Here is a 13,766-nt window from a genome sequence, read left to right as displayed (position 1 = left end):
TACCCCCATTTAAGCATTTTGTTTTTATCCTTCCCCTCCCTAAAGTAGAAAAATGTATATACAAGATGCAGGGAGAAAAGACAAAAGCTATGTACATATGACCATATAAGATGATGTTAAGCAGAAATGAAGCCCAAGATAGGGACATGAATGGTTTTTTCTTCCTTGCTATTGTTTTTTAAGACATATTTATAAGGTACTACGTGATTTTTTGTTGTTTCTTTGGTATAACCCCTGTTTTCACTGTATAAGTCAGAGATTCTTAACCTGAAATCCATAAATCATTAAACATTAAAGGTACATCATAGTTTTAGAAATAAGATTGTCACAACAATCTAGGAACTGAAAATATAAGAGCCAATCATCTTTAAATCTTCATAAAATTTGTTGGTTTCACTGAGAGATTTGAAAAAACAAATCTCTTGCGTGTGTGTATGTATGTGTGTGTGTGTGTGCATGTGTGAGTGTGTGTGTGTGCACGTGTGTGTGTGTGTGCACGTGTGTGTGTGCTGGTTCTGGGGGCTTGAACTCAAGAACTGGGTGCTGTCCTTAGATTTTTTGCAAGCACTCTACCACCTAACCCCACCTCTACTTCTGATTTTTTTTTGCTGGTCAATTGTTGATAAGAGTCTCATTTCCTACCCAGGCTGGCCTTGAACCATGATTCTCAGAACTCAGTCTACTGAGTAGCTAGAATCATAGGCTCGAGTCACTTGCATCAGGCTCTTTTTATTTTTCATGTTTATCTTGCATATATGTGTGTGTGTGCGTGTGTGTGTGTGCGTGTGTGTGTGTATAGGATATTACAATGCAACCCGGACAGGCCTTGAACTCATGGTCCTCTTGCCTCAGCCTCCCAAGTGACTGGATGACAAGTTGTTTTCCAGTATTCCTGGCTCATTTTTTCCCCTCCAAATAAACCATTTTAAACTAACTTGTATTACCTCATATTTCATTTATAATAAAGTCCAACTACTTTCTACAACTTGTACTTTCAAAGTCCCTAAAAAAGAAAAGTCTTTGTTTTATTATTATTGAAACATTTAAGAAACCATTTATTATTATTATTATTTTTGTCGGTCGTGGGGCTTGAACTCAGGGCCTGGGCGCTGTCTCTCAGCTCTTCAGCTCAAGGTGAGCGCTCTACCGCTTGAGCCACAGTGCCACTTCTGGTTTTCTAGTGGTTTATTGGAGATAAGAGTCTCACGGACTTTCCTGCCTGGGCTGGCTTTGAACCGCGATCCTCAGATCTCAGCGTCCTGAGTAGCTAGGATTACAGGCGTGAGCCACCAGCGCCTGGCTTAAGAAACTATTAAAAACAAATCTAACCTTTAAAAAAAAAATTGTGCGTTTTATCATTTCTCTGAAACTAGACAGATTAAGAAGAGCACATGGCTTGATGTGGTGGTGCACACCTGTAATCCCAGCAGTTGAGGCTAAAACAAGATGGCTGATAGTGAGGTTACATATACCCTATTTTGAAACAACAACAGAAATCTTTTTAATGAGGAAAGTGTACAGAAAGTAATAGAAAAGAGGAAAGTGGCAAATTAGAATTCGCCAATGAAGGTGGAGATGGGGGCAGAAAGTTTATTCCAGACATCACCCCAGTCTTGTTGGGAGTCTGGAAAGCAGTGGGGGGGGGGGGTCCCACAAATATTCATTACTCTAAGGGAGTTGAACAAGGCTCAACTGCTTGAAGGAAGTGGGAAAGGCGCAGGCAGTACCACTAATCACCACAAGGTGGCAGATGCCAGGACACCACTGGAACAGACACTAACGGGGAGACTGGCAGGCGGCCTCATTTAGTGGGAGGCAGAGGATAGTGGAGAGTATCTCTGCGCTGTGAAATCTGCACCCTGTAGGAACTCTGGATCCTGATTCCACAAACATCCACTGTTTTCAAAGATGCACCCGGCCCTCCTCTACACAAAGACAGTGTTCTTAAGAGGACCAAGGGTCCTCACAGTTTGCCTGAAATCACTGATCACAGGATGGTACCAAGAGCTGATGGAAATCATAATCTAGCATTAAAAACAAAAAAGTTAGCGACACCCTGACACCAGCAACACAGGCAACAACAATAGAAAGATGAACTCCAGTACATCAGACACTGTAGAGCATGCATCAGAAGACACACCGAACCCAAGGAATGAAGACACTACCTGCCATTGTGTGTCTGATAAAGGATGAAGTATCTTGATATGCAAACCACTCCACAACAGACATCCCAATGCACTTCAAAACTGGGCAAGTTTTAAACAGACATTTGTTCAAAACATATCAATTGGCTAATAAGCACATGCAAGAGATATTCAGTCACTAGTCAGAGAAATATAAATTACATGCAGTATCACTTCACATTCATGAGGACCAAACTAAACCAAAACACACACATACACAAAAACAACAACAAAAGAAAACCCACAGAAAATAACAAGTGTTGGTGACAACGTAGAAAAACTGTTTCTCTTGAACACCGTGGGGGAGAATAAAAAACATTGTGTAGTCGCAAAAACATGATCCAGCATTTCCTTTGAGCAGGGACTTACACAGATACTTGGACACCAAAGCTCACAGCAGCATTGAAGTCTGAAGGTGGAAAACAAGCCAAATATCTGTCCACAGGTGAATGGATAAATAAGACTGTGATAGACACGAACAACAGAATATTTTTCAGCCCTAAAGTGGAAAAAGGTTCTGATACATGTTACAGAGTGCAAGAACTTGGAAATACTATCCAAAGGAGAGAGGGGCAGTACAAAGGCAAAGACAAGTCATATGACGCCATTTACATGAGATATCTAGGCTGGGCCACATCAGAGAGACAGCAAGTAGAACCATGATTCCCAGAAAGAGAGAGAGGGGGGGGGGGGGTAGAGAGAGAGAGAGGAGGGATGGAAAGAGATTGGGAACTGCTCGCTTTGTGGGGGACAGAGTTTATGTTGGGGAAATGAACAGCTCTGGGTAGACACGGCTGCCTTCCATTGTGAACGTACTGAATGCCCTGAGATTCCCTAAACATGGTTAAAACAGTCAATTTTGTGTTGTGTATATTTTACCCACAATAAAATAGTGAAGGCACTGAGCACAAGGATAAAGGGAGACACGCGCAATGGTAGGGAAGCCATGATCGGACAGGAGAGCGTGTGCACGGAAGACCAGCGGAACCCCAAATTCTAACCATCTCCATACAGCAGCAGCTCCAAGGCTGCACCCATTCTTTGATACTGCAGCACCGCCATTTCTCAGGACCAGCCCGTGTTTAGGATGTTCAGGAAATCCCTCGGTCAGAGGGGTTTCCATCTCACATTGCTGGCGAGTGGAAAATGTGTAAGATACAGGCGCTGACCGTTTTGCTGTCTGGTTTACCTTGCTGCTGTGACCTCACAGGTTAAAGAGTGGAGTTCTCAATTCTACCCTTTGCGGGGCTGCTAAGTGCTACTGCGAGAGCTCCACCACCACGACTGATCGTGCCAAAAGCTTCCACTTCATCAACCACCATTACATGGGACCTGGCTGTCAACATCTAGAATGAGGAGAGGGATTCACACAAGCATGTTGTATGGTAGACACGAAGATACAGACAAGTTAGTTAGGACTCAGTGAGTACCCAGCATTCCTAAGGTACCAAGTGTCTGCCTCTTAAGTGAATCACCTAATAATCACACTTACTTGGGTCTCATGCATTCTTCGTTTGAGATATGTCTTCAGATAGCTGTTCAGCAGTGCATCACCAACGTACTACTGTCCCTAAGCCTTCCTGTCCATGATGATTGACTCATGGGTTCTTAGGGCTCTAGACACATCCCATGCACTTACACTTAATGCTGGCCCACAAACACTCCATGATTACCAAAAGCTGGGTGTAGAAGATGGAGGAAAGAATACCATTGGACCTGGACAATATCAAGAGAACTGACCTACAAATTCGCCAGTCACATATCTGGTCCCTGAGCTCATTCATGAACTGCAGCATCCAGAGTAGACGAATCTATACACGAGTGCTCTAACTCTTTTCTTTCTCCGTGTGGAAGTATACACAAACCACCATTCATTCGCTGCCCACTGCCCTTCAAACACCCACAGGCCAGTGTGCACAGGGCCACAAGAAGGGTAGGAAATCTACAGCTCAGGGGTCACTGAAGAGAGCCAGAGTCACCCCCAAAATGACATCACAAACAAGAAAAGTGCAAGATAATGTTGATTGGCAAGTGGAATTGTCCCATTTTGCCAAAGGGTAGGTGGTTTACTGAGGAAAAACAGATTTGTCACAGTAAGAAGCTTACATTTTTTTTTACATATGTGGATAATCATGCAAATAAGTTTATTGGTGAGCTCCTAGCAGGACTGATAGCAACAAAACCATTTCACACAAGCCACATGAGAAAGCAGTGCACGGAAGAATTGAGAAAGAGAAAGCAGATTAATCAAGGCATATACAAGTGTCCCACAGAGAGTCCGTAACACACGCACACGCACCCACACACAGCCATGCATACTGCATTATTTTGTCAGAAGACAAAAAATATGGCTGCATGTGATATGTCTATGCAGAAAAGTCCAAACTAAGAAACAGTGAATCAGCTCCTAATGAGTGATTTCGCTCTACCTTGATTGTTAGAGCAAAAAGACAAACAAAACAAACAAACAAAGCCCAGAGTCTGGGACTTCAAAAACTATCACAGTCCAGACAAGCTATGTAAATCGCCTGAAAAATGAAAGTATTTCTTCTGCTGGTAAAGTTGGGATACCACACAATCAAAGCAAACCCTCCGTGTTATCCATCCGTGATCCTAACTCATCTGCCACAGTGATTTGTTTAATGTCAGCTCCAAGTGGAATTTTGCCCAGGCATTGTGTATAAATTGAGGGGACGCATGGAGTTTCATTCATGGTCCGTCTCTGCTTGGTCAAAGCAGAGATGAATGGATTGGAGGCCACACCCAAATAGTCTTTAATCACCAGAGGTGACAATCAAGTCAGGTGATAATAAATGTGTTTCTATTGTCTCTTTCTCTATATGTCAAGTCTTAAGTATTTCTTTCATAAGTTGGAATAGTGGAAGATACAGCTCTATAGTAAAAATTGAAGCCAATATTTTACCCGTAGAGAAGTCAGATTTTGGAAGGAACTTTTTGGAATAAGAGCTAGGCAGGGGATGTGTACAGCTACAAATGTGGAGGCTGGAGGGGGGGAATATCACAGGATGCACTCAAGGCCGAGAAGAGGCAGCATCCACTAAGAAAAGCTTAGCTGTGGGGTTGTCCCAACACCTCATGACCATTCTGGGACTGTGAGTCACAACTGACCAGATGTTTCTACATAGTCAGTAGAGCATCACCAACCTATGTATGACAGCTTGCCGTTCTTCTTAAAACTGAAAAATTAAAATCTGATTTGATTTGGATTAAGTAAAAAAAAAAAGTAAGCGAGTGAACAGTTAATGTGATAAAAAGAATGTATTATTTTTTATTTAGTATCTGTAGGAACAAATATAAAATGATCTCTTAGACAATAATATGAACTCAAACTAGAACTATGATGCATATAAATATGCGTTTTCTATAAATTGAAGTGAAAGCTTACATTCTGTAGGCTGTGTCACTGACAATTACTCAATGACAGCAGAAAGTTTGGAGTAAACACCAGTGGCATTATTTATTCGTCTCAGAAATATGCAGGGCTCCCAGGCATGCTGAATACTATATTAAGATCAGTATACGTTTCTGAAGTTGGGAAAGGGTTTGTGAACACCAAATCAATCAGCCCTGCCTGCCTACCATCGCAGTGAGCATCCATGCTAAAACGGAACTCCCAGAATTACAGAAGAAACACGTGACTGCGCCATAGAAAACCGTCATTCACATACTCAAGAGGTGGTGTGCTGATGGCTGTTTTAGTTCCTTCTCAAGCTGGCCACAGGAGTTTTCCAAGTACGACCTCATGTTTCTTTAAGAGCAATGAAGCCCTAAATACTGAGGCTGCTCTAGCCTCTCTCCTAGTCTCCCACGCCCGCTTCCCCCACCCCCCCAACCCTTCACAGCACCTAGTGCACATAGAAGTCAGGTACTCACGACACCGATGGACAGTGCTCCAGCCCCCATTCTCTCTGGAAAGGTCTGGAAGAATCTGGAAGAACAGGAAAACATGAAAGGGATAGCAAAATTCTAAACTTTCACTCCATGGATATAAGCTTTGATTGGGGGCTAGGGAATAAGCTCCCAATCCAAAGATCCAAGACAGGTGAAGCGTTGGGCACAAGTTAAGAAGGGTAATTTTGCAGCTGGCTGGACAAAACCCATGTGTCTGGGTGGCTGGAGTTGAAATTCAATGCCGAGCCTCAGTGTGGGCCAGCAGTGGGGTCACGTGACTGGGTTTGCAGCCAGCCTCCCCTGCAGCTTGATTGGCTGGAGCCACACAGGGGCTCCTAGAAGCTGCTGGGCCTGGGGCCCCGTGTGGATTCACACAGCCCAGACTGCAGTAAGCAGGCTCAGGTGGCTTCCTGGTCCTTCTTCATTGCCCAGGAAAACGGGCTGAGTCCCGCACTGGTTTACATCTGCAGATTGCCTGTGGAAGTTTTCTATTGTCTGTGGTCTTTAAAGTTCCTAATTATTGGTAACAACAATACACATTTCAATGAAGACAGCATCACTGTCTCCTCTGTTTCATATATATATGTATATGTATATATATATATTTATCTCCGACACACTAAAAGAATGCTATTCATATGTGAGGCTTCATTTGACTCTGCTTTAAAAGATTTAGCGTGCAAATAACATCAACATTACATGTTATCTTAAGAGGAAAGGTGAGAGGAAAAGGGAAAACAAAAATCAGCCCCCATTGGAATCCTTCTTCCAAATCTCACTTTCCTTACCAACCCAGCCAGCATTAATTACCTACATTAATTACCCAAAGCCAACCACAGGACACTGTGGAGTTTGAGAGTCTATTTGTGCATCAATCACACTGTGCAGACTCCACTTCCGCAGGGCAGAGTAATGCAGTGTAGAACCCACAAACAGAAATGGCCTTGGAAGCACAGGCAAAATCTTCTCCAGTATAGAAGAGAAAAAACCCATGGCCTTCCTGTGACTCTACATTGTAACACACACACACACACACACACACACACACACACACACACACACACACAGAGGCTTTTTTTCCCGGCTAATATGTGTTTTACCTGATTTTCCCCCTTCGTCTCCTATATCCCCTTCTAACACTTTAATTAAACAGTGTCTTCATAATTCACTTCCATATCTGATAAAAATAGCCCTGCCTCATCATCCATCTTTTTCAACACTTTATTGCTCTTCTTCCTAACCAATTACTTACAGCGATTTAAAAAAAAAATTAGTAATGTTAGCACAAGCTAGATTGAGTCACACTGGGAATTAATAAGATGTATATACCTAGTATTAGTTCTGAATTTCTTGCTCAGAGATTGTAATTTCCTATAGACTGGGGAAACAGGAGCATCTTTTGTTCTAATAGTCGGTCTTCATTCTTTTTTTTTTTTGGGTCCGGTTGTGGGGCCTGAACTCTAGGCCTGGGCACTGTCCCTCAGCTCTTCAGCTCAAGGTTAGTGCTCTACCACTTGAGCCATAGTGCCACTTCCGGCTTTTTTCTTTTTGCTTATGTGGTGCTGGGGAATCGAACCCAGGGCCTCAGGCATGCAAGGCAAGCGCTCTACCACTGAGCCACCTTCCCAGCCCTCGGTCTTCATTCTTAAAACCTTTGGGATGTGTGGAGTGGTTGTAGTATCTTCTTATATTATTAATACAATGCCTGGTGCCTGGGGCTGCAGACAGTTTTCATGATGGAGATTTATCTGGATGGTTAGAGGACAATATGGAGTCGTGATTAAGAGACTCACTTGCAATCCTTCTCTGGCCTGGGGAGGGGAAGAGGGCTTTAGACTGAGTTCATCACCAATAGCCTCTGATTTAATTAATCACACCTATGGACCTTTAATAAACCCCCTGGAATAGGTTTTGAGGTCTTCCTAGGTAAGTGAACATGGCAGATGATAAGAGATGAAATGTTCAAAGGGAGCATGCAAGTTCTACATCCCACCCCATTTACCTTACCCCAAGTACCTCTTCCATTTGCCTCTTTATTATGGAGCAGTAGTGACGGTGAACTCCTCTGAGTGATGGAAGCTGAAATAGCAGACGATCGCTCCACAGACAGGCTCAGAGAAACTACCAATGCAGAGCTGGCTGTCCAGGAGCTGAGGAGGCCTAGGGCGTGTGATTGGCGTCTGAAGTTGGAGCCGTCTTATGGGACTGAACCCCTGGCTTGTAGGATCTGATACAAACTCTAGACAGATGATGTCAGAATTGAATCTTAGGACCTTGCTGGTGTTGAGTGATGGAAAATGACTTGAACTGCAAGCACTCACCTTTCCCCGACAGCCAGATCTTAGAACTTTGCTTGCTGCCCACAGCCTCACCCTCTCCCCTACCCTGCTCCCAAAGAGGATGCATGCAGTGGTCTTGGAAGGAAGCCTGAGACCAAGGTCCTGACTGATGCTAACGCCCTCTGGTGGACACAGAGGCTATTGAGACCTTGGTTTCTCCTCCGTCTGTAGCTGACCCACCTGGCTCCACCTCACCAGGCTTCCATCTACCCCCCCTGAATCCACTCTTTCTACCTCATATTTAAAGAGATCCTAGTGGTAAGGTGGAGGGGAGGCATCTTTCCCCTTCAGCCAGGCTGTAGGAGACTTGGTTACTCTTCTCAGGCTTTCCTCTCAAATAGAGCCTGTTGATCTGAGTTTGCTGTTTCAGCTTTCTCTTTTCTTACACCGAGGAGCTGGCTGGCATAGAAGAACTGGTGGTGGTGAGGAACCCCCATACTCTTGGCATCAGAAGTATTCTTCTAACAGATCCTAGATAGGACCAAAAAAACCCGACATGTCTTGAACTGTCATTTTTCTAATAGGACACTTGAATAGGAAAATTCATGATTAATCATCTACAGGCCAAGAGTGGACAACGGAAGATATTTCAACCTGTCTTCAAACTTGTATTTTCACACATGAAATAAATTATCACTAAACCACTCTCTTTGAGTGATTTCTAATTATGACGGGGCAAAGGGTAGTCATGTATAATGAACGCCATTGCCAATTGCAATTGGAGACCAACTGCCCAAACTATTAAATATAAAATATACTAGCAGCAGTAGAGGGGTCTTTACATTTGTTTGCTTACTGATCAATTGGTACTGAGACTTGAACTCAGGGTTTTGAGTTTTCGCTCAGCTTTTCTGCTTAACGTTGGTGCTCTACCACTTGAGCCACCTCTCTAGTTTCAGCTTCTTGCTAGATAACTGGAGAGAAGAGTCTCAGATTTGTTTGCAGGGTTGGCTTCAAATCATTATCCAGATAGCAGCCTCCTGAGAAGGATTATAGATGTGGGCCACTGACACCCAGTAAGAGCTCATTTTTTTAACCATACATTTTTGTGGGAAAAGTTACTTAGTAATTAGTACTACAATATTAAGTACTAACTACTTAGAATTATTTTATTATCTCATTTAATCAATATAAAAAACTAAGCTATTAAGACCATTGTTCCATTTGATAAAAAAAATTAGAAAGTCTCAGGAATCTGATTAGTTGCTCAGTCACACAACTGCGAAGAAGCATACCCAGAACAGAAAAGATACTCAAGACTTCTCTCATTTATTTATCTAGTTTGTCAGTCATGGGGCTTGAACTAGGGCCTGGGCACTGTCCTTGAGCTCTTTTGCTCAAGGCTAGCACTCTACCACTTTGAGCCATAGCTCCACTTCCAGTTTTCTGGAGGTTAACTGGAGATAAGAGTCTCAAGGACTTTCCTGCTTAAGCTGGCTCTGAACTGTGATCTGAGGATCACAGTGATACTCAGACTCCTGAGTAGTTAGGATTTGGCGTGTGAACCACCAGCACCCAGATCTCTTATTTTCTTAATAAGCAAGGATAAGCACAGAGAATTCCAGTGAATCTTTATGAATATACACAAATAATACTCTAAACCTTAAAACTCATATGGATTATAGGATGGGAGGCTTCCAAGATCTGTTCGGGAAGATGGAGGATGCATGCCACAGGATTCCTGTGTGTTCAAGTGGTTGACTATTTAATAACAACATTTCCCAAGGCTGTAGCTATAACAGCTTAATTAGTATTTACAGATGTGAATTGCTGCGAAATCTTTATAATGTCACAATGTTTGTTCCCCTTCATCAGGGTGCAGCAAAAGGAAAGAATACACCACAATTAGCCACCTCCACTAATGATAAATCCATTTCTTACTCATTTATATCAAGAAGTCTCCAACTGTGCAAAAGGGAGAGAATCCTTCAGCTTAAAAAAAAATAAAAGAAGGCTGGGTATCAGTTGTTCACACCTGAAATCCTAGCTACTCAGGAGGCTGAGAGCTGAGGATTATGGTTTGAAGACAACCCAAGTAATAAAGTCTGTGAGATTCTAGCTCCAATTAGCCACCCAAAAGCCAGAAGTGGAGCTGTGACTCTTATTAAAGACCTATTAGAAAAAAAACTATTTAAAATGCCCTCCTGTTACAGTGGCAGTAATAAATTAACTAAGATGACATGCTGGTTAAAAGATGAAACTTTTGAATTCAACAGTGATTCTCACTAGACACTATGTTGGAAATGAATGTTACAGCTGGTGGGGGAGAGAGGGGGTGGGGAGAAAATAAGGAAGAGATAACACTGTTCAAAAAGAAATGTACTCATTACCTGACATATGTAACTATAATCCTCTGTACATCATCTTCACAATAAACTTAAATGTATTTTTAAAATCCACAAAAAATAAAACTTAAAAATAAACAAATTTAACTTCTATGCTAGAGTAAATATTATTATTGGTGTTTATGTAAGTAAGCTTGTTTACTTCTTAACATTCCTAGGAGCAAAGCCACCGATCAAAAGGAGAAAAAAAATATACAGTGCACATAGCTTCAAAATGATGGATTTAATAATTCCAGAAACTATTTCTAACAACTACAGCAAGCAAGTAATCAGTTTTCAGTACTGTTGACAGGGACTTTCCAAACGGATAATTCTCCTATTACATCCCAAAGAAAAAGAACACAACGTACAAGATAAGAGAGGGAGGGAAAAATCCCCAGGAATTAGTGACTAATTCAACCCCACAAGAGTAGAGGAAAACAGTACACATGCTTCATTAAGCAAAAGAAAGAAAATAGGAAGATTCAGGAAATCATAAGCCATTGCTAACACCTCTGACCATTTTTCTGCATTGAAGTAATATGGCTTAGATGACTGGCAGACACAAAAATACAAGCGACAAGAAGGGAAAATTAGACTGTTCTCACAACATTTGCAATTTAAAAACTTAAATAGTAGAACAAAGATCATGTGGTACATTTCAAGATCATGTGCTATATTTCAAGCCTGTTTCCAGAAGGGTATTTGAAGATTGTCAACTGTATCACACCCACATTTTGTATTTTTATCATATCCTTCAGATAACATTAGTTCAATAATCTCCTACAACACAGTATATATAATATGCCATGATTCTGAAATAAAACACAGGAAGAAAATATGTACCTTTTCCAGATGAATGAAGTTGTGAATCCCCTGATAGTTAAAATCCCATGTATAAAAGAATCTTACATTTATTCTACATTATCATTGTGTGCGTGCAAATTATCTGGTTTTCCAGATAATTTGGAATTGTTTTTTAGCCAATATCCGTTCAAAACCTCTATTTCTTAGGTGATGAGAAGAGTTTGAATATTTCCTTCGAGACAAGGAATAAAAAGTAAATACACTCTGGGCCAGTAACATACCTTCAGCTGCTTTTCTAGAGAACACTTAACTGGGCTCTTAAGTGGATCACACGTGTAAGCTAGTTATGCAGGAGACTGAGAGATGTGAGGATTGTTGTTCAAAGCCAGCCGAGGAAGGAAAGTCTGTGAAGACTTTTATCTCCAATTAACTTGCAAAGAGCTATGGATCCAGTGAAGAGCTCCAGCCTTGAGTGAAAAGCTAAGGGACAGCGCCCAGCCCTGAGTTCAAGCTCCAGTATCTGCAACCAACCAACAACCTCACCACTTTAGACTGCAAAGCCAGCAAGTTTGCAAACTAGAATGCCTAAAACCAGCAGGGTTTGAAATCGCCACAGACTCTTCACTAAAGCTGAAATGCAACTGATGGGTGACGAAAATGGGATAAAAAGCTGAGGATCCCTGTCTTTGACAGACACTTTGTGTCTGTCCTGTTGCTGTCTCAGCCTTTGCAGATACAAAACTTTTGTATAATCATTCCAAGGTCTCATGGCTGAGATTGTTTCTAGGACGAATAAGACTTCTCCTTAACATGAACTGCCAGTTGAGCTTCTGATGCTATCTATGGTTTTCCCTACAGGCTTCCGAACAATGGTTGAGAAATTTATTTTAAAAGCAAATTAACATCAATATATAAAGTGGAATCACATTGTATATATACCCTTTCACTAATCGATGGGCACTGGGGTTGATTTCCATTGTTTGGCTTTGAAATGCTTTCATTGGACATGTTTTCATTTCTCTTGAATACAGAACTGGGACTGAATTTGCTGAGTTATATGATAACTCTACCGTAAGCTATCGAGAGCCTGCTCATGATATACTTACTCTGTCAGTTTATATAAAGGTTTATATGCTAAGTGCTGGCCATATTTAATGAGAAAAAATATTTCCTGATGAAATACTCCTGACTGTATTTTATGTGACACAAGAGCTAGATGTGTCCATTGTATCATTGACCTGTACAAATCGATGAGCTTGCTTTTCTTGTTGTAATTAATTTGTTCTGAATTATTGCCTGGTAAGGTGATGGTAAATATTGATTATGTACTGTATCTCTCAGGATGCTGGCAGGATGAATTTTCAATGTTTTCACTATAATGAGATGGTAGAGGTGGGGTTATGCCAACATGTCGGGACCCCTGGGTTTGGTTTCTAGCAAACAGCACCCCTTCTTCCACACGCAGACTGTCCATGCACCAAAGATAAGTTTAACAGCCTTTAAAAAGAGCTAAAGAAATCCTTATCTCCCAATATAATTTACCAACTTTCAAACAAAAATCTCTGGGATTTTCCAGTGACTAATGGGTCCTTTCATCTGCATCCAGAAATGATCAAATGGAAAAACATTCCAAACTTTAGCTGCTTGGAAGGGACTTTTTTTATATGAAAAGTGAATAATTTGGGCTGAAGTCTACCACACAAAATAGTTCAGAAGTGAAAGAGCTTTCACACTGGCTTTTATTTTACTGATAGAAATTGGTTCACCCTCTCCTTGCCTGAATACAAACACATTCCAAATGCAAGTTGTATTTAAGATGGAAATATGCTCTCAGTAGTGGTATGTCCCTGAAAGCAGAAGACAGCAACTGGTTTTGGTTCATGCTATTTTCAATTGGAATTAATTATTTTTAAACTATGGATACATATGATATGATAGGGTTACTATGCATAGTAATATTGTAATAAAATTATATTTTCACCTTAAGTTATTAAGAAAGCAATTCAGTATTAGGAAACAAATATCTCCATGGAAAGGTCAATGACATAGGAAATGGAAACAGAAGATCAGAACCTCAGAATTAAGAATTTACTCTGACCAGAGATAGGTTGTTCTCTTATGGAATTGTTACAAATTGATACCACACATAATGCGCTCATGCAGCATACATGTATTCATACCATTTCAGCAGACTTCTGAGC

The 13,766-nt window shown here is 41.3% G+C and overlaps 1 protein-coding gene across 1 annotated transcript in view; it reads right to left on the bottom strand.

Moving 5' to 3' along the window:
- LOC122127088 (protein FAM13A-like) overlaps nucleotides 1–8,501 on the bottom strand; it is a 29,503-nt gene extending 21,002 nt beyond the window's left edge. Inside the window, exons 1-2 of the mRNA XM_042701599.1 lie at nucleotides 8,417–8,501; nucleotides 6,078–6,317 (exon numbers count right to left, since the gene is read on the bottom strand). Coding sequence (XP_042557533.1) covers nucleotides 6,078–6,317; nucleotides 8,417–8,501 — 325 coding nt within the window. The remainder of the gene's footprint in view (nucleotides 1–6,077; nucleotides 6,318–8,416) is intronic.
- Between the last annotated feature and the right edge of the window lie 5,265 nt (nucleotides 8,502–13,766).

Source organism: Dipodomys spectabilis, unplaced genomic scaffold (assembly GCF_019054845.1).
Source record: "Dipodomys spectabilis isolate Male_0828 unplaced genomic scaffold, ASM1905484v1 ptg000297l, whole genome shotgun sequence".
Lineage (NCBI taxonomy): Eukaryota > Metazoa > Chordata > Mammalia > Rodentia > Heteromyidae > Dipodomys > Dipodomys spectabilis.
The sequence above is the reverse complement of the archived record's forward strand: the minus strand, read 5'-3'. Positions and strand labels throughout refer to the sequence as shown.